The following is a 20,196-nucleotide window of genomic DNA, read 5'->3' on the forward strand; positions in this document are numbered from 1 at the left end:
AGGAATCTCCGAGTCCCCTTGGTCATGTTATCTGGATTCAAAGCGTCAACGCATCTGCCGCCGCTGTCATCCCTACTTCCCCCCGGCTCGAAAGTCTCGAGTTACTGCAAAATTTGTCAGATTGGGCTGCAAGCAGTTGGAAGGCAGAGAATTGGATTGAGTATATAGGCTGTCTGCTGCAGGATCGCGCGAAATCGCAAGGATCTATGCTCCCATTTTTGCGCCGCATAATGCTCGAGACTAACCGTAATTGGTTCTTGTACTGGGACAAAAGCACAATCATAGAGTTTGAAGCGCTTTGTCAACAGTATGGGATTCGGGGAGTATTCAAGAAGCTAGAGCCTAAATGACATAAAGACTAGAAATGCTTGGACTTAACATACTTAAATTCTACGCCTAAAATTTACTTAATTAAGATCTTAAGTAAAGTGAATGAAGTTGGTATTAGCCTATTACTAGTAGAATGTATCTAAAGTAGGTAGTTGGTGTGAACGTATCGCGAGGACGAAGTGGAAAGGGTGCTCTTATTCACCGCTAATTAAACAACCTTTTACTTAATTCTTCCCAACCATATTACTATGTAACTATGCTACAAGTAGTTAAATATTATTAGTTATTGCCCCCCTTGCTCTCTTATTTAGAAGAAGGTTTAAATGTTACGCCCCGCAGGCTACACAGCGCACCGGCTGCGCTAGAGGAACAAAGGACACTCGTTACTGGTTGGCTTAGCGAGACCAACCAGGCCCGCTCGTTGTAACGCAGTGTTCGCAGGGTACGCATGCCGAGGCCTGCGTTACAGTGCGAACAGTGCGATCACCATTTGATATATAATGTCACTCTATGGTTGTGAACTTGTCCCAGTACAAGAACCAATTACGGTTAGTCTCGAGCATTGTAAAGCAAAAATGGGAGCATAGATCACTGCGATTTCGCGCGATCCTGCAGCAGACAGCCTATATACTCAATCCAATTCTCTGCCTTCAACTGCTTGCAGCCCAATCCTGACAAATTTTTGCAGTAACTCGAGACTTTCGAGCCGGGGGAAGTAGGGATGACAACGGCGGCAGATGCGTTGACGCTTTGAATCCAGATAGCATGACCAGAGGACTCGGAGATTCCTAAGCTGTCGAAAGTCTCTGAAGGAAAGGAGCTTGCCCTTTAGGCACCCGTCATCGTAGAAGATAGGAAGTTCGTCCCCTTCACCCATATATATATCTAATTCTAAATCTTCAATGGTATCCGGAGACGTTATTGATGGCTCTCCCCAGTGCATCACTTTAGTGTTTGGTTAAAGTCAGTAAAGCATACCGCGATTCAATTAATAGTAAGGGCAACAACTACTCGCAGTAGAGGGAAGCAAATGAAATAGCGTGTACACAGTAGGTACGGCCTGAAAGATATGCACTTACGGAGTCAAAGAATTCATCGTAATGATCGTCAGAGGCATTAAAATGGTAAATGAGCTCCTTAAGCGGCGGCTACCGATGACAGAAGTGCTGGCAGAAACTCAGGTGTGAGCCCAGAGTACAGCAGTTTCAATGATGTCAGGCAACTCAGGTGCGGATGTTGAAGTCTGCTGATATCCATTGTCCATTCTAGCTGAATGCTAAGATGTTGTAAACACGGTAGATTGGAAGCTGAAATGATATCGTGGTATGAACAAGCGTTCTCATAGGGAACTACTTCGGCGGGCTTAGTAGCGCCAAGACTGACGCTTCCAAGTGCTCGAATCGGGGTGGAACTCCATAGATTTCTCCGTTCGATGTATGCCTTCGAGCATTCTTGAAAAGGGTTTCAAGGTAGGAGCCGTTAGCGAAAAATTCATATCCCAATTTGAGCGATTTGACTCGCGTTGAGAATGCCAGAATATGAAGTCGGTGACAATGTTCTCACTTCTATATCATGGGGTCTCTAGGTATCTCTCTGTGACAGATCGCCTCTGCCAGCTTTATGTTGAGGGATAAAGATAGAATTCTTCGTGGGAAAGTAACGCACCAGTATAATGCATGCGTAGCCCGGCATCAAGCCACGTCTCAGAGCCAGAGTCCATACATCGATGGCACTTGGAAAAAGCGCGTGAGATATGGTCATTAGCTTTCTCCAGCTCCTCTGTTGTGAGCCTAGGCGGGATGTTGATTCGTTGGGCGCGAAATCTGCCCCAGAACTGAAGATGTTCGACATGATTGCCTAGTTCAGGTTTCTCAACAAGAGTCCTTATTAGCAGATCAAGTTGAAGCCAATGTGGGTGATGAGAATCATGCACAACATCAAGTTGCCATTCCAGATTCTTGTAGAGATCAGGAAGGGCGAATCCTCGGAGTCGCTTGCTGCAACGAGAGAGACGTGAAATATTCTGCCTATTAAGTGGTTGCAGTAGCAGATGGATAAGCTCAGAAGGCAGGTCTGAGAGAGACATGCTTCTCAGTAGACGGCCTCAACTGATCGAGGTTTTATGTTCAGGCTGGTCTTCTCGAATCGTGATCGCAGCAGACTACTGAGGAGATTGCTTTGTGACCGCGGGCGAGTTGGTGCGATTTGAGAACTGTGTACCGAGATAATGCTTAGCTAAGTCTATTCACATACGTCGCATCAATGATCAAGGTGCACGTCGAAGTCAAAGTAATAAGCAGAGACAGATATGCAAACGAAGATTCACTTGGTTGGATGTGGCTGTGCGGCTCTTGATGAATAAGCGCTAAGCACCATGCGGGCTAGTGCCAACATCTGCTCAATGCACGCTTCCGTCTTACTCAAAGGAATGCTTAGTCAGGGTCAGCAGGCCGCAGGATGGTGAATGGAACGTTCTCTTTTCAATAATGATACGTCGCTAAATCCAGATACTTTGTCCTCTGTTGGATATGGTCCTCTATTCCTCAAGAGCCTCTATGATATAGCTCGCAATCACGGTCGGTCCTGCGGGGAGTACGCAGATGACTCTTATCTGATAGGGAGACTTCACTCAGTATCAAGTCTCTAGTGGGACTGAAGGTGCCCGCTGATTCCACATACGAAGACTTTCAGAGATGATCGCAGAAGAGCAAGCTAGCTGTTGATATTCCATGCGCGAATTTGGATTTCAATTGTCATCTTTTCTATTCATTGGTAGAGCTTGTAATTGCTGTGACAAACTACAGTCAGTGTTACTACTCTACACTCTCGACTGAAATCTTTAGCTAAATATTACAAACAGGCACTTGTTTGAAGTCCGGAAATGGCACTTTGTCCACCACCTCTGTGTCCGGTGCTATCTCTTCAAGTCCCGAGTATGTTATGAATTTGTTACAGCCCCACTTTTTTGGGTTAGGCACATTGCCGGGTCCCAAAGCTCCACAAGGCTTTTTGATGCCTTCGGTCCGTGCATTCGCGGCCCCACGTAGGCCATACGATACTACCTGTTATCGTTAGCTATTGTTCACAAGGTCAAGATCGGAAGTCGATAGACTGTATAAGGATTCTCGTCTACGAGTGTCGCGGTGCGGAGAAACTTCGTAGGCAATATGTCCTCACAGCCATCATTAATTAGATGACGTACCTTTCCACCAATCAGTATACCTCGATGCCCGTCCTCGTTTGCTTTCAAGTCGGCGTCTATTCCGGATTGGATTGCTATATGTGCAGCCATGAGTTCGCCGCAAGCGCCTATATTCTCATGATCCCCCTCAGCATTCAGGTCGAATTGACATTCCAGCAGAGTCTCTCTAAGCACTTTGTCGAGATGATTATAAAGCGGTTCCCGGGGATTTTTCCCTTTGATGGGTGACGCTATGTACACCCGTTTTCCAAAAGTTATTACGGCCACCATTACTGGTACGTTGTTTGGCCCGTCGACTTTGGCTGGCAAGTTAGGATCGTTCCATGGCTTGGTGGCATAGTTGTTTTCCATGGCTTTATAGCCCATTCTAGCTATCCCAGCTATTTCCCCATTCGTGAATAATTTCGATACAAGGTCGTCAAACTGCACAACATTAGTGTCTGGAAAATTGTACGCATGAAACGAGATGATGGTTCACACGACACTCGAGGAATAATGGATATAGTAGAGATAATCGTTCCAAGGACGCGATTGTATTGTAAGGGGTCCAGACAAGGAGATAAATTACCTCAAGAATTGCGGTCCACACATGCCAGCGTCGTGGACGGTCCGTAGGTCCAGTGGCAAGATCGACATTCCATTTGACTCCAAGATCTCCTGGCTCGATGCTGAGAACAAGTATAGCAAGCCAGAAAATGGAAAAAAGGAGCTGCGAAGTGTGGGAAAAAAATTTCATCGCGTTGAGAGAATGATACTACTTCTGTGATAGAGGGTTGAGCGACGGTATAATTTTGGGCTTTGAGGAAGGAATGCAAGGACAGTCCAGGGTTTGGAGAAATCCGAGGCCGACGTGGACGACTTATGAAAAGAACAGCCAGTATTTATTCCAATCTTCCCAAAGCAACAGCTTTACTGCGCTTGTTGAGGGATCTCCGCATCTGAGGGTAAGAATAGTAGTCACGTAGGAAGTGAGAAGAATGAAACAACAACTGATGAAACAGGTAGAATAAGTTGCAAACTCCCTATTCAGGACATAAATCCAGCAGGCAGTGCTTGCTCCATGCACTGCCTGACGAGCTTATAACCTGAACTCACGTGGCAGACACATGTCTATATTCATCCTGCGGACTGTTTACACGGTCTGGGCACAACCATAGATCTTGTTGGTCGAGGAATGTGCGGGTAGGGCAAGTCGTTGGTCTGTAGGATTCTTTGACAGGGATGAGCACCTAAGCATTCGTCATGTTGGCGGAACAGGTCCATCGCTGAAGTTCATGCCACGTGAGTATGAGGACACCCGTCAAGAAGATGGTAGTAGTGATGTAGTAGCATACATCCCTGACAGTTCTATACCGTACGTCTAATTCGATAGCTCGATATTGTAGGAAAGCCTTGGTTGTTATTAAATCCCTCCTCCTGCTGATGTGCCTGCGTAGCAAGACAGGCCCATGGCTGCGAGGTTCTTTGTCAGCCTTCCGATACTTTCGATGGTCATTTTGGAACCTTCCTCAAAGCGCTGTAGTTCATGCTCTTTCTATTCATTCAAAGAGCCACAACATTCGAGAGGGGTTATCGCCTCGGAGATAACTTCAATGTCCGATGTGCCGATTTTTCACAAGAAGCTAGCCGAAAGCAGTTAGAGCTGACGAAGGAGGCTGGCTATGTTTCACGATAATCCTAAATCCTTCAGTCATGTTTCAGTTCAATAGTTATGTTTGAGGTGTCGTTCTAGTGGCAGGAGATAGTTAGTCGCAGGTCAACATCGCTGGCGCTCCTGTTGGCGGTATAAGCCCACTTGCTTACTGTACTGTGTGCTCAAGGCTCAGCCGCTTTTGTTGTGTATAACGATCCTTCATTGTCAACATGTGATATGGTAGGATCTCGGCCAACAGCAGGTATGAGGTGTGGTGAAGGGTATCGCCATCAAATGCAACAAACAAGGACATTGATATTTAGGTCACTACCTCGTTGTGCGACAAGTGAAAATGGAATTACCCATCATTCACCTACTTCTGTCAAAGAGCTCTACGCTCATCAACGCGCTTCGCGGGGCTTAGCTCAAGTCTTCAACCTTATTCAGCGTCTTGTTCTTGCTCGAGCTTCTCTTTGCTTGAGTTCTCTTGTCACTGGCCTTCACTCCCATGCTCTCACTACTCAGCGTACCCACCCGAGTCATTGGTCAAAATCGCCATTTCCTCTCTGAAAGCTTCGAGAAAGAGACTAGACAATAGCCAGCTTCGACAACATCCAAAAAGTGCTGGCCAAAGAACATTAGGGCCGTGAAGCATAAGAGTATCCGTCACTTCTCAAGGATCTCACTCGACCTGCTCGGGAGTCATGTGGACCTTGTTTTTCTCTTTCCCAATCCTTGCCATCTGGGGCGCTGTCCCAGTCCAAGCTTTTGGGGTTCCCCTCATCAATACTGCTCCCGATCCATCTGGAGATTCTTCTCCCACCGACACCTCATGGATCAAACAATTTACGGCCCTGGGAGATAGCTACGCTGCTGGTATGGGTGTGGGCAACCAGGTTGATTCAGCTTGCTCTCGGTATTATCGAGGCTATCCCGACCTCCTGAAGAATGTGTTCGTGTCAGACGCGACTTTCCAGAATATTGCGTGCTCAGGTCACACATCAGTTCAAATTGAGGAGAAAGCCAAAGAGCTGCCTGATCACTCTCAGGATCTGATTACCGTTTCAGCCGGCGGCAATGACGTCTTTCTCTCGGAAGTCTTGAAGGTACGTTCTGTCGCATTCCTCGGCTGTCTAAGCTTAGGGTTTCTTTAAGAAGCTTCTCGCTCTGGCGGAGCCGCTCCTTCAGACCCCGACATTCTTGAGCGCGAAAAGTATTTACTCAAGTCTAACGAATGCGTCTAGACCTGTGTCTATTCTCTCTCATCAAAACAAGATTGCGAAGCAGCCATCAAGAAGACCCAGGATGCGATTGCGGATCTAGAGCCACATATCAAATATTTGCTGGATACTTTGCAGGCCAAGATCAAAGACAAGGGCATAATCGCCTATACTCTCTACGCGAAGGTACGTTTTATCGCGGTCTAGCGTCCAGGCATAGCAGAACCGTCTTCTGGAACATACATCCCTACACGCCATTGAATATGCCTGTTCGAGCGTCTTCGAATGCTGACTTCTACGGTTCTGCGCAGTTCTTCGATGATAGTACGGAGAGTTGCACTAGCGAAGTGTATGACACGGTCAAACAAGTTTTGAACCCCGAATATCCTCCAGTAGATAAGGACTTGCGGGGAAGATTGAATGATCTTGTTTACGACACCAATGTGAAGCTTAGGAATGCCATCGGCACCGCTCAAGCAAGGAAAGGGTCATTCGGCGGCGATTTCCTAGCAGTTGAATGGGACCAATATGTCTCTGATGTTGGTGGACGATTCTGTGAAGATGGTGATCCAGACTTATCAGACAACAACCCGAATGACCCTAACCACCCGGGGCTTGTCTTTCAAAGACTGAGCACAGGCGACAATGGTAACATACCAAAGGACAAGCAAGTCGTCAATAGTGACGACAACAGCAATCGCAAGAGAGGGGTCTGGGCATCTATCTCAAGAAGACGACTTCCAGATTTCATCGCTAGGTACGTCATTTTGCCTGTTAGGCCCTTTGTTAGACTCCAGGATTGGTGTCTGACCCCCGACACTATGCATTTTGTTTCGGCTCGTCTGTCATCCTGGTCAGATCCTACCTAGTAGCTGACTATTTGTTACCGCATACAGTGTCTTCCACCCGACGGAGCTTGGACAGAAAATGATTGCCATCTCGGCACTTCAAGCAGTTGTGGAAACAATGTACAACCGGAACCCTTCCGCCCCTGCTGGACCATGCTCCAAAATAGATCCGAGGCCAGCTGTATGCAAGCTTGACAGTAAGGCTGGCTCCAGTGTAGGAATCACGGCAGACAATTATAAGAAAGCGAGTGAGGACTGGTGCAAAGATACTTCGAAGAATGATTACCAAAGTCAGGATTATGGCAAAGGATTGTGGTTCAACTTGGTCAAATTCGATCATGGCAATTGCCCTCAAGATGATTGTTTTAACACCCTTTATAAATTGTGGACCCAATGTATGTATATACGCTGCAATCTGTATCTGTTTGAAAGATGACACTAATGCTCGATAGGTTCTGCTGGCACGCTTCACGGTGACCTTCAATTAGAGAGCCCATGCGGGGTGTACAGAGTTGACACCTTCGATGTACCCGACACTACCAAACGTGGTGATTGCGGGAAAGAGGGTCAACTTTCCTGCTCCGGTATCTATAAGGTCACATTCAGCGTAGATTTTGGTTTTACAGGGGCAAAGTCACGTAAGCATCCCTCCTTTCTTGCCCATGTCGACACTTGATGTATGCATCAATGTGCTGGTTTTCCACAATACTAACAGCGACAACGCAGCTGGGAGTCCGACGATGACCTTGGAACGAAGCTCGGAAGCGGCGAGGGCGAAGGCGACCACCAAACGACGAATGATTTCACCTTCACTCTCGGCGGTCACGACCTGATGAAAGTCATCGATCCCCCACAATCAAAACAGCCTTGGAACCCGATGGATGTGTTCAGCTTTCAGTACAAGGATGATGAACATGGGAAGACGGACACGAAAACTTACAAAGGGACCGACAAAGAGATTGTACCAATTCCACGAAAAGACAAAACTGGCGCCCCTATGGAGCCTATTATGGTGACAATCTTTTCGTGCGAGAAGCAACCCGATGATGGCGAAGTCACAAAAGCAGTATGTACGTTCAACGCCAAAGTAATGAATGCGAGGGCCACGCCAAATTCATGATGCGAAAGCCTCCTATTTTCCAAGATTCATTCGACACACTGCCACAAGGATGTACATGTTGTATGAATAAGTTAATGGAAGAGTCTCGAGCAGAAGGTGCGACCACCCTTAGCTGCGCGAATACGCGTAAGCCCAACATATTACAACAGCCTAGTATCCCAGAGTCCAATTCACGGGAATGCACATATTACTAAAGGAAAGAATAGTATGTACAAGCTGCAGAAGTTAATTCCTTCTGTTTGAACCTCAACGACCACGACGTTGAATATTTCGAGTCACCTCATTCTGGCACGCTTGCGAACTCGTTCTCCCTTGTAGCGCCATATGACACCTGATGTCGTCCACCATGAGCCCATCCGCGCTATCGCACGTGCACTTCAAGCCACGGCATCTGCTAGAAGTGTTGTGCAGAGTGCCCCCATGCGAGCAGATCAGGATGAGCCAGTCCGTTCCGCTATCTTTTGCCATCTTTTGTCACGCTCTTCTGGTCCCTGGCCCAGGGTTAACATCTGCAGATGCCTAGATCAACATGCCTGCGATCTTGTCACCTCTACGTATGATATCAGAAAGCCAAGATCTCTGTGTGATTTGCGTCAACTCTTAGCATTCAGATCGCTCTTTGTCAGATCTCAAAGATATCACGAGGATTGAAAGGGGTAACAGTCATCACGTGTCACCGATCAGGACAGAGGCAGACATTGTTCCGTATCCGGCAAACATGCATGCGTGCTTGCAACCACTCATCATCCCGATGTAGGATGCCTCACAAACAAGGTCAGACTTAAGCCCAGAGATTTGGCGTTTCTTCAATAATCGTTCACGAGCACTAGATCCGGATGATGAAGGCCTGTCCTTACGAGTGAATCAAGAGCGGTCCTTGACATCCAGTTCATCGTGCTGCTTTGGGCAACGAATGAAGTCTTGAGACGTTGACACATTTTAGCATTCAATTACACCTTGTTTCTTAGTAGCTGCAGGATGGCCTGGATAGGGTTATTTTCGAATATGGAAATCGACTTGGCGAAGAATAAATGTTGCATGGAAAACCTTTCTCTGAGGCATTGTGCTAGACAAGCGATTATGTGCTGACACCCCCTTTCGCTATGTCTTTAGCATATATCAATTCTGATAGTAGAGCAATTCTCATGCTTTGCGTGTCGAAGAAGCTTAACACACTTTAGGGAGTGGAAACGCAATCATGGGGCCAGGCGATTCTTAGTTCTCAGATAGGATACTGAAGCGCTTAAAGCTGCGCGTCTGAGCTGACAGTCAAACTCTGCTCAGATGCTGAAACATACACCGTGCGCGTAAGCCATGGTCGACACTCTGGACCATGATGATCCAGCTCAATGTTCATACGGGGATATATAAAAAGCTACATAATGATCACTGGACGTTCAACATTCCCGGGTTGGGCTTCTATTACGACAAGATCAAGAACAGGAAGAACAACCTCAAGAGTCAAAACTTGGAGATAAAAGACGACGCAATGTGGAAATTAGCGCTTCTCTTGACATCTTTCGCAGCGTCTACGCAAATCACTTCAGCTTTGCCCACTACTCAAAATGGTGGAAGGGCTGTCCTCCAGTCAGTAAGCGTCATCAACGCCCGCGATGCTAAATCTGATGCAGCTGACCCTGCAGCGTGAGCCCCTTGCGATGGCGAAGCTTCCTTGATGCTAATAGTACTAGCAATTTGTCCATGACGATCCCAGCCTCGAGCATAACCCCAAGAACCCTCAAAATCAATGTCAATCTTCCGCGTTATCGTAGACGCATTGAGCCAGCAGCGATATCTGGACTGCTCCAAATCTTTCAAGAGCAGCTTGAAAACAAAGGCGATGGCCCGATGAGAAATACTGAGATTACCAGAACTATGTATCCTCGGCTCCAGGTCGATTTACAGCCAGTTCAGTACTTGGGTGCTCAGACGATCAGCTATGACGAGGCCGCCGGGTGTGTGGGTCTCGTAAAGGCACAGGTGGAGGCAGAGCATGTGGTCACTGATTTCGAGTTTACTATCAAGGATGAGGATCTTTTATTGGCGGAAGGGACCCTGGAGTCGGTGGGCGACGGCTTTGCGAAAGTTGAAGGCCTTGAGGTCTCTACTAGCTCTATGGGCGTGGCGAGTATGTAGACTGAGACTTTGTGGAGAGTATGGTGAAAATGAGTGATCGCCAGGGTTTGAGCTCCTTTTGATGAACGTAATTGGCGAATGGCAAGATGTCTAGTTATTGATAGCAACACAAAGATAGTTCAACGAGTCAAACGGGATGCTATAAAGTATAGCTCTTCCTCTGCACCACGAACGACCATTCTACTTTCAATAACTCTTCATTGTTTACAATCGCTCATGAATGTCGCCGGAGTTGTACGCTCAGATCTAAAGTCGCTCGAATGAGAGCCGGAACACTATAAATCTCCCCTCGTGAGTAAGAATTCAAGCCCTCAATATCACTTGCAGTGTACCACCGCCGAAGCGCAGATTTCTTTTGAGGCGCAAACAAACTCCATAATCTTCAATAGTGATGCGATTCTGTGCAGCTTCGGCGATATTTTAAGCCAGCTCCCGACAGGAACATTTGAAGACGTGCGTCAAACCATCCAAAGCTTGCACACACTTGAACGCAACTCACATAGATGTTCGAAATTCCTTCCCTTTTCTGCTTTATATTGAAACAGGGTCCGTGCCTGGGGGTGAGTATGAGACCTTCGGCAAGCGCCTGAATCTGACGCCAAAGATAGAACCCCAAACGCGACTTTACTGACATTCGTCGCCACTACTAAGACTCTCTTGTCAAGCTGTGAGACCTCTGGCACCCTGAGGGTGGTCTAGCAATGGTTCATCTGTGCAGGTCAAACACCAAATCTTGCGCGCTTGAACGTGCAGTCAGGAGAAGCTGCACAATAAGACAGGCAGGCGCTGAGGCTGCGGCATGCGCCGGGTCTTTGTTGATATGAGAGGTGCATTAAAGACGTTCTTTATGATTGAGTCCTAGCTGCCGTAAACTCGACATGGGCAACATGTTGTTGTTGTCAATCGCTTCACTCTGCCTTGTGGCTCTCGAACACCTCTTTCATGGCTCTCCTACCGCGGCCGATGCTAGTATAATCTTTTAGAGTATAGGTATATGGAAGGGTCCCTCCACAAGCTCACTAGAAAATAGATTTCCTGCTGTCAGTCCCTTCTTTGCTTGCATCGCCTTTTGATTATTGAATCTACACATGCTAGTGGCCAAAAGGGTTAGCGCAGCTTTGCGTTTGTTCTTTCAAAGGACGCCTCTTGATTTCTTTGTCAACTGCTTGAACGCAAGACATTCCCTTTCATTCACAACTATAATGCATAATGAGCTTATTTCATGCTTTCTTCCCTGAAAGAAGTCTAATTCAGGACAGAAAATGCTATTATTTATCAACATTCAGCCACCAGTTTCAACGCCGATTTCCATTTCCTACCTTTTCACCACATTGACTTTCTCCAACATTGATCCAAACATTTACTGCAAATTTCCCGTTCCTATTGTTTCAAAGCACGATGCACATCTTCATCTTCTCAACTATCGCTCTGGCAGCGACTGTCGTTCTCAGTGTCCCGTTTGACAACACCACCAGACTTTACCCTAACACCACAGCCATTCTCGACAAACGAGACTCATTAGGCTGGATCGGTTCTCATCTGGGGGCGATGTGCAGTACGGCAACACCACTACCCGCAGGTACCCAGAAAGGTACAGAGGAGGGTGGATTCGTGCTCGCGCCACGCCCTAAACTTTACAACAATAAATGTACACCTTTCGGTCCCCAGACTCCGCAGATTGGCGTTGAATGGGGAGTAGGGGTTATGCAGTCTTCTAGCCTAACATTCTTCGATCACTCCGACTGCAGAGACGATAGTAAAATTGGACGTTATGACCGTTTGCCGAAAAGTCGGGGGGCTTGCTTGCGAACGAGTGATTATCCTGGCTTGAGCGCTATAAAAGCGTTTTGATATCATGTAAGCTTAGTGATAGGATAGTTTTTGTGTCGCAATATTAATAGACATTTATACATGATGTTGTAAAATGTATTTCGCTCTCGATGCTCCTGGGGATGGTCGAAATATTGCGATGAATCTCGCCTCATCTCTACATATCTGATGTGTACTCTGACTGAAGGCTTATGTCAGCAGAGCCGTTCCAAGTAAGCCCTTCCTGCTCCCCAGTCCTTGCATCTTGGATCCCAATCCAAAAAACTTATCATCCCGTGAACACAACGCTGCCATGACTTCAGAAATGACAATGAGCCATTCAGGGTGGCTTAGGTCATCGTAGAGTGGGCTGTGCTTTGATTCGTTATAGGGAGATGGCTCCTAGGTCGAGGTTAGGGCATATGTGTAAAAAACAAGGCTAGTGGTTAGGTCATAGCGCCAACTACTTTTCTTATCAGCAAATTAGCTTTCTGTAGCATTATTCCCGTGTAGATAGCCTACTCTAGAGACTTAAGCAACGCTCTTCTTGCTCCTTCCTATCAAACTTCAAAGTTTGATCATATAAAGACGTCGAGAAGGACCGCCCAGACAAAATCCAGAACGTGGCTTTGTCAGAGCGATCATGTAAGTGAAATTGAGGTCAGTCACTTATCGTATTTCGTCCAAGAAGAGCATTCTCATAGTTGTACACTAACACTTCTTTCAATGGCAAGTCGACGCACTTGACGCCTACATCATCGCAACTTATGACTTCAAAGTCGTCGTTTGCTCCACTGGGGCAGTTCTTATCCCAAGCTGAACCCTAATGTTCCCCTCCTTCCCCATCATGACTTCCCCTCCAGAGTCCCACGTGCCCTTCGCTCTACAATCCTCCATGATATCAAACGCCGCGCGATGTATATCTCGCCAGTCCGCTTCATCCGTCTTGGCCGAGATCAAATCCACCCAAACACGTACAATAGGATGGACTGGGTCGAAAAAATTCTGTGGCAAGTGATCAGGCGAGTCTTCTGGGGTTGAAAAGCTGAAATGTCGCTCTTCGCCCCTCCAAGCCTCGGTGTCGAAGTACATATGATCGACGGTCCCGACGCACCAGTTGAAGGGGGCTTCTCGGGGGTTGGTGTCTTCGCCGTAACAGGTTATGGGGCCCCGACCTGTTATGTTGGTAGAACCGTTTGTTGGAACAGAGACACCTTCGACTTGCGTGGGGCTTGGCAACGCAAGAATGGGAATGATATAGCTGAGCAGTATGGGACCGAGCAGCGTGATACGCAAGAAGCGCATAATTTGGTTAGTCGCTGCTGTGATGATGATGATGATGATGATGATGATGATGCTGCTGAGGAGAGGCTCTATGGCTTCTTCAAAGTAGGTGGGTTTTTTTTTAAAGCGGGTCAAGTCGTCCAGGAAGAGTGCCTGGCGTGGTAGACGCGACTCTTAAATTCCAATCACTTGTTGCGTCTTAGAGACAGTATCTCACCATCTCCGATAGCATGTGATAAGACTTGGTGATCAGAAGCAGCAGAAAGCTCACGTCTTCGACTGGAAGATAGAAGATGTGACGAGAGGCGAGACCGAGGGTATTTATGGCATTGTTTCATGCGCACATATGAGACCAAGATCTTGGCTCTTTTTAAGTGGCCAGCTTGAAACGACGTGCGTCAAGCGCGTTTTGAGTAGTTCCTAAAACCCTTCGTAAAAGATCATATCTTTTAGAAAACGCCAACTATCATATCGTCCATCTACCTGGATTTGATCTTGCGTCTGGGCAGACGAGCCGTCATTGAGTCTTAGTCTAATTGTGGCTGTGGTCTATATGTCCTTAACATTGACACATACTTCGTTGATTTCAGTCAATTGACTGAGGGTCGCACCATTCAAAATGTTGATGACGGCTTGAGAGAGCGACAAGTCCTAGCTGGGTCCTCTAAGTGAAAGCAAGGGAGCGACCAAGTTCGATGGGATTACTATCTCACGCTTACTGGAGAAAGTATGAGAATCAAATTCAAGTTTAATGTGCAGATCACAAAATCGGTCAGTGCAGAGCATTACGCACATCCTGGCATATCAGACGATATGTAGAGATTTGATTTATCTGACAAACAGGCTCCTTCCTACGCAGTAAATGCGTGAGTTGACGTTGTGAGTGAATTGATCTTGCTTCCACGCCTTGCCGTTAGGGAGGGTGTCTATTAGATAAAGTCGAGGCATTCCGGACACAGCGACAAGGGAGATTTGAAGCATAATCAGGATGATGACATTATGATATGCCGAACTTGCAGGACTCGACGTTTATCGATCTCTATAAATTTGTCAGAGGTGTTGGCAACGCGTCCCTGGATGGATTCACTGACGAAAGCAATGAGGAAGGCAATTTAACACATATTGGATCCCTCGAAATAGAGTCAACGATGGATCTAGCTTACATCCGCCTCTGGCTGGACGTTATCCCATCCCTATTCGTGTGGTCTCACACCTTCAAACAAAGCGGTTGTGCCGACAACCCGACGATCCACCGAGACAGTTCCCGTGAAAGGCCTGAACCTCCAATCAGCTCTGACATCAGCCTCATAATTTGCCAGCGCTTCAATCGCCTGCAAAACAGCCCGTTGAGGAAGTCCTCCAACGCGATTCCCCGAGCCGCCGACATCTCAAATGTAATATCATGCTCCTGATCATAGACCTGTATCTCACTTATCAGGGAGTCTCTGTCCATGACGGCCAGATGCATTATCATACTCGTGAGTTGGTTGTAGAAAACTGCTGCTGTGCACAAGACGCGGTCGCTGAGGCTGGGGTGCACCTGGAGGTAAAAATCCCTGTTTCCAGGGGCCAGAGACTGAGATCGGTAGGTCTGCGTGCCGGCAGACTCATTGTACGTCATTTGGGGACTGGTTGAGCCCCATGAAATGTTGTCATCCTCGCTCCGCGCGCCGACGCGAAACACCTTTCCAAGACCTAGAATTTGCCCTGCCAGAATGGGCCTGAACTGAATCTCTGCGAACCCTTGCCTTTGCCATAGGTGAGGGACGGCTATGATCGACCACATGACGTGCTTGACAAGCAGCGGTGGGTCTCCTGGACGTGGGTTTCCAATCAAGCGGAGGTGGATATCCTCTGTTCCGTCACAATCCACGCGCATCTCTCGCAGGTTCCAGTCTTTGTCCGCTTCTTGGACGGCACACGTGATTATGGCGATGTATCTCCGGAAGCTGTTGAGCGGGCGTGCACCTGGGTCGTAGAAGCATGAAGTCCTGAAGTCGCCTGGAGGTTTGGGGTCGGGGAATTGAAGACTGGATCTATGGGCGATTAGGAGGGATTTTGATATGATTGGTCCAATTTACTGACTCGTTTCCGATCCGAATGACGGTGCTACCTTGAAGTAGATCAGGGCTAGAATCTGTGAGTATGTGGGACATGCCATGTAAGCATTCACCCACCCTTTGATCGAGGTGGAATTGTCAATGGAGTTTGTGTTTTGAGGTCGTCCGAGACTAGTGGCCGTGAGGGCCAAAATGTTAAAGAGGGAGATACAAAGTTTCCCATGTTGTTTTGGACAATGTTTTATCGGAGAGAAAATACGATATTCCCGTAGAGGTAGTCGAAATTGTTATATTGCTCTCTATATTTTTTCAATACACAGACGCAGTGAGAAGATGTTTCAACTATATTCCTGCAATTCTAGCGTGTTGTCTCGCGGCATTTGGTGACAAGCGCCTGTGCTCAGACAATATTTTGTCTCAGGTGGTTTAGACTCCGTGTAATGACCCCATCAAGATTGAGAGCCAAATCACCTGGAATAGTCTTTACTCCAAATGTCCCAACATCCTAATCTGGTTGGCAATATTAGGACTAGAAGTAGGTAGCAATCACATTTTGTTACCACTAGCAAGTCCTTGAAGATCTCAAGCGGCCACTCCAGGGCAAGAAGCGGACAGTCGTTGAGCGAGAGGATTCAGTAGGGTAGTCGGGTCTGACGAATAATGACGATAAAAATCCGTGGATAAACCCACTGACTGTGCAATATGCGGCGCCACACGTTGAATTCGTTCTTCCTCCACAGGTATAGTACTCGCAATCATATTACAGGTCACACCTCTGAGAACGTGAAACGTACATTGAGCTCAACGAGTGAACCATACTTGATCCCGAGATCAAAACTCATCGCTAAAGTTCATCGTGCAATATCAATTGTTTTCATAGATTTCGCGTATACTGTCCCAGTTCATACTATCCCAATAGGAGAGTCTGATCAATGCTTTGAAGTCTCTTGCCACAAGTTAGAGCTACTGCATCGATACCCGTGAGTTCAAGAATATGTCAAGTAGCGTGTCTACGATTTTGGGCAGCAACAAAGCACTTCCCTTCCTCATGTCCAACCTCAGGCCCCTGAGCTGGACAAGTCTCCTCTAGACTGAACTTCTCAATAGTGACAAAGTTCGAATCAGCGCTTTTCTCACGAGCTATGCGTCACGGCTTGATCTGACCAGGCTTCGGCAGCGTATTCACCGAGTGATACAGCTGGTCCATCACAGTTGCCCACGCGTCATCATCATTAACAGCACAATCGACCCCGGTGAGAGCATTGTTCGCATACATTACTATGACCTCTTCTTGCCCTAGCTCCGGCGTACTCAAGCAACGAAAGTATTTCGGCGTCCCGTTCTACATTGTATGCCTCCTCACAAAAAGCTGTCTCGATGCAGTGACCCGGTAGGTCATCGTGGAAGGTGCCTACATTACAGGCGTAGGCGTGGTTCCGGCATCAACCGCCGTTGTCGCGGCCAGAGCATCTAGCCCACGTAGGGGATTCTTGCAGGCGAATTCTTGGATATCGCTGCAAGTTGTGAAGGACTTGTTGGTGCGGACTGTGTCGGCGCCTACGAAGACTTGAAGGGCGGTTATGTTTAGGAGACATGGAATGGTTTGCAGGAGGATGTGAATGATGTGGGTGAGGAGAGGTACGGAAAGAGAAGATCCCATAACAATATACGATTCTTTTCTTCAAGAGTCTTGCATGAAGCTGGATCTGGAGGCAATGCTTCTCTGTATGAGGCGCTGAATGCATCTTACAACGTATCAGAAGTCGACCAAAGAACATGGAAAGGAGCATAGAAGGGGTAAATATTGTTAAAGACTATGTCTTCCAAATGCCAATGTATCAATCCCGTTCATTTGTTAACGGGATTATGGGAGACAGTCGATGAAACGACGGATATTTGAAAGTCATACTGCGAAATATTTCTTTCGAGAGTTTTGCGAAGCATGGCACGGCTTCAGGATCATGGTCAGAAGCACGGGTAACGAAGGCATCGAACAGCTGGGCGGAGATGCAAGCTACCCTGTTGGCCGATCGACGTAAGCCAACAGGTCGTGATCATCAAAATACAAGGAAGCATGGCCCAAGTCTTTTGCTGTTTATAACGCGAACTCCAAGACGCTCCAGAAACACAATCGCCAGCACAGGTACCAAGGACGACGGTCAGCTTACCGATATAAGCCGTTGCGCTGGTATGCTAAAGCCAACAATGGCTGTGAAAGGGTATCTTCATGACTAGTAAAATGTAAATGCATGGTGGAGAAAGGTGAAAATATCAGTCACTATGTGATGGAGGCTGGACGTGCGAGCAACAGGGCTTATGAATGAGGAATTCTCGGATAGCGGGATGTAGGGTAAATGCGATGCCGGCAATCATATTCAGGCCGATTGGGTTGATGGACCATTTGTCTGAGATGAGCAATATCGGAGATGAGTTTAGGAAGAGGTGCATAGTCAGTCAAATGGCTGTGTATGGGAAGGTGCATGTTACTCGCTTTAATTCAGGGAAGGGAGGGGCTGAGAAACGTCTAGGGTGCGGCCTTGTGTGTAGAATCACCTAGCACGACTCAGGGCGGGCGTATGTGGTCGTGAAGTCTCTGTGTTCGATTTGGCAATAAGGCCTACTCTAAAAGGGTCCGCATGCGAGCGCACCATGGAAATTTGATTGGTAGAAGCAGGGTTTCATTATTCTTGATCTGTGCTGGATTTCGTGGACTTGGATGAGCTTTCTTGTTGAATGAGATTCTATGTTCAGACTTTCTTAAAGTCGCTGTCTTCTAACCTTCTCGGTGTCTCACTAGTCGACAGCCCTGTCTCAGACATGATAGCTAAGATTAGCAGTCCGAGTGCATAGGAACCGCCACGAAAGCTGCTCACCCTCTTCAATACTTGTATGCGCAGGCAATAGCCGGGGAATTAAGGATTCTTCCAGTATCCTCGATGCTTCTCTACTCTGTGCTCTCTGTTTGGGTTTGGCAGTGGCTGTCCTTTCAAAACGGTTGTGCCCTAGCTATTCTAGCCCCTTCAGGCACCACCCCCATCTCTTTGGTGAATGAAACGTCTCTGTTGAGGGGTCTGAACTATCCTCCACTTGATTTCGCAGTCGAGTGGGTAGCTGGAGTCGGCATAGCAGCTGGCTCCTATCCGGAAATGCTGGGATGGCGAATCATAGCGGACTATTTGTCAGGAGCTCTTCTCCAGCCGTGGGGCGAACCCATCAGGTCTCGGATCATTCGCAGAGAAGGTTTGGAGCTGTATGTGAGCGGATATCCCACAGGCGGAATGATTAATGTTGACCACGTCGCTTGGGGATTTGACCTAGCATTTAGCGAGATGGAGAATGCGGAACGATTTGATTATGGGCGCTATTACTTCTTGCTGGATGATACTCGTCGTGGTTTCTTGGAGTTTCGTGAGGCAACGCCTCATCAGACTGAAGACTATGAAGGGAAGGTCATTTATGAAGCGTCTTCAGACTATCCTAAGAAGTCGTTGCAAATAGAAGCATTCCGATACAGCGACATTGAGCACCCAGAATTTCATCAAGTCAATGCGCGGGCATTTCTTGCAGGGCTACTCAGACAGATGATCTTCTCTGCAGAGATAGGTATTGCTTTGCCCAATTGGCTCCACCAAAGAATGGCCAGCTTTAGCCTTGACGGGGCCCTATTTACCTTCGGCAATGATGCTCGCCATCCCGAGTCAGAATGGGCATCTTCAAGAATGATGTCTGGGTGCGGGTTCTTAGTCACATGTTGACCGTTCCTTTTGAAGTTGACCCTCCGAGATTTTATCCTATAATGACCTTCATGTCTATTAGGCGCCGGGATGTCTGGATTCCAGTCATCCAATGCAGTGTCTGCTCAGAAGATCAGCCAGCACAGAATTTCAGTTTTAATAGCATGTTGAGAAGACGAAATACGGTTTGACATTTTCCGATAAAGAAGACTATAAAAGACTTATCCGAACACACCCTGATAGTCGACCATTTCACCGCGCAACCCTTAGCTGTATATATTGGTCGACTGGTCATGCAGTAGGCGAAGTACACATACCAGCGTTCAAACTAGTAGACTAGTGCTGTATCAAGAAGAGACTTGAGGGCCTGTTGACCGACGGTCTTGTACTTCCCTCTGGCCAAACCATGATCAACATATTCGATACCTGCATTAGCCTACATCGACCACAGTGCGTCCCCTGCTCTCTTGGCCTCCATGCCTTTAGGGTCAACGCTACTCCTTCTCCTCCCTTTCACACCTGATCTTTTACTCGGCCTCGTTATCCCCACCCATATACCGCTCTCCTGTCCGCTCTCCAACCCTTCATGTACTCCTCAATAATTCTTTTCCCTCCATAACCACGACTCTCTCTTCAATCTATGCGGTTCAATAATTACGGTTGCCCCTTTGAATGTTTCTGTGAGGAGGGATTGAATAATTGTGTCAGTCGTTGGGTCTGTGGCTGGGAGGTCGTTGTCTAGGATGCTTATTTCTCACGGTCAACCGTGAGGCTAAGAATAGAGTCCTATCCCAGAAGCGCACCAGAGAGTTCATAATTG

At 47.4% G+C, this 20,196-nt stretch overlaps 4 protein-coding genes across 4 annotated transcripts; 3 read left to right on the forward strand and 1 right to left on the reverse strand.

The window, feature by feature from the left end:
• Positions 1-3,412: 3,412 nt before the first annotated feature.
• On the reverse strand, positions 3,413-4,268 carry KY384_008662 (uncharacterized protein; the record flags this gene model as incomplete). The annotated part of the gene is made up of 2 exons (XM_044817150.1): positions 3,413-3,955; positions 4,101-4,268. The coding sequence occupies 2 exons, from the start codon at positions 4,266-4,268 to the stop codon at positions 3,413-3,415; spliced, it is 711 nt and encodes a 236-aa protein (XP_044666515.1).
• Positions 4,269-5,869: 1,601 nt separating this feature from the next.
• KY384_008663 (uncharacterized protein) lies at positions 5,870-8,353 on the forward strand (the record flags this gene model as incomplete). The annotated part of the gene is made up of 5 exons (XM_044817151.1): positions 5,870-6,271; positions 6,410-6,571; positions 6,697-7,142; positions 7,282-7,545; positions 7,960-8,353. 5 exons carry the CDS (start codon positions 5,870-5,872, stop codon positions 8,351-8,353), a joined length of 1,668 nt encoding a protein of 555 aa, XP_044666516.1.
• Positions 8,354-9,686: 1,333 nt separating this feature from the next.
• Positions 9,687-10,489, forward strand: KY384_008664 (uncharacterized protein; the record flags this gene model as incomplete). Its single annotated transcript, XM_044817152.1, has 2 exons — positions 9,687-9,997; positions 10,045-10,489. The coding sequence occupies 2 exons, from the start codon at positions 9,687-9,689 to the stop codon at positions 10,487-10,489; spliced, it is 756 nt and encodes a 251-aa protein (XP_044666517.1).
• An 8,299-nt stretch (positions 10,490-18,788) lies between these two features.
• On the forward strand, positions 18,789-19,227 carry KY384_008665 (uncharacterized protein; the record flags this gene model as incomplete). Its single annotated transcript, XM_044817153.1, has 2 exons — positions 18,789-19,184; positions 19,210-19,227. 2 exons carry the CDS (start codon positions 18,789-18,791, stop codon positions 19,225-19,227), a joined length of 414 nt encoding a protein of 137 aa, XP_044666518.1.
• Positions 19,228-20,196: the final 969 nt, after the last annotated feature.

The sequence above is a fragment of the Bacidia gigantensis genome (assembly GCF_019456465.1).
Source record: "Bacidia gigantensis strain McMullin 20006 chromosome Unknown contig_295, whole genome shotgun sequence".
NCBI lineage: Eukaryota > Fungi > Ascomycota > Lecanoromycetes > Lecanorales > Ramalinaceae > Bacidia > Bacidia gigantensis.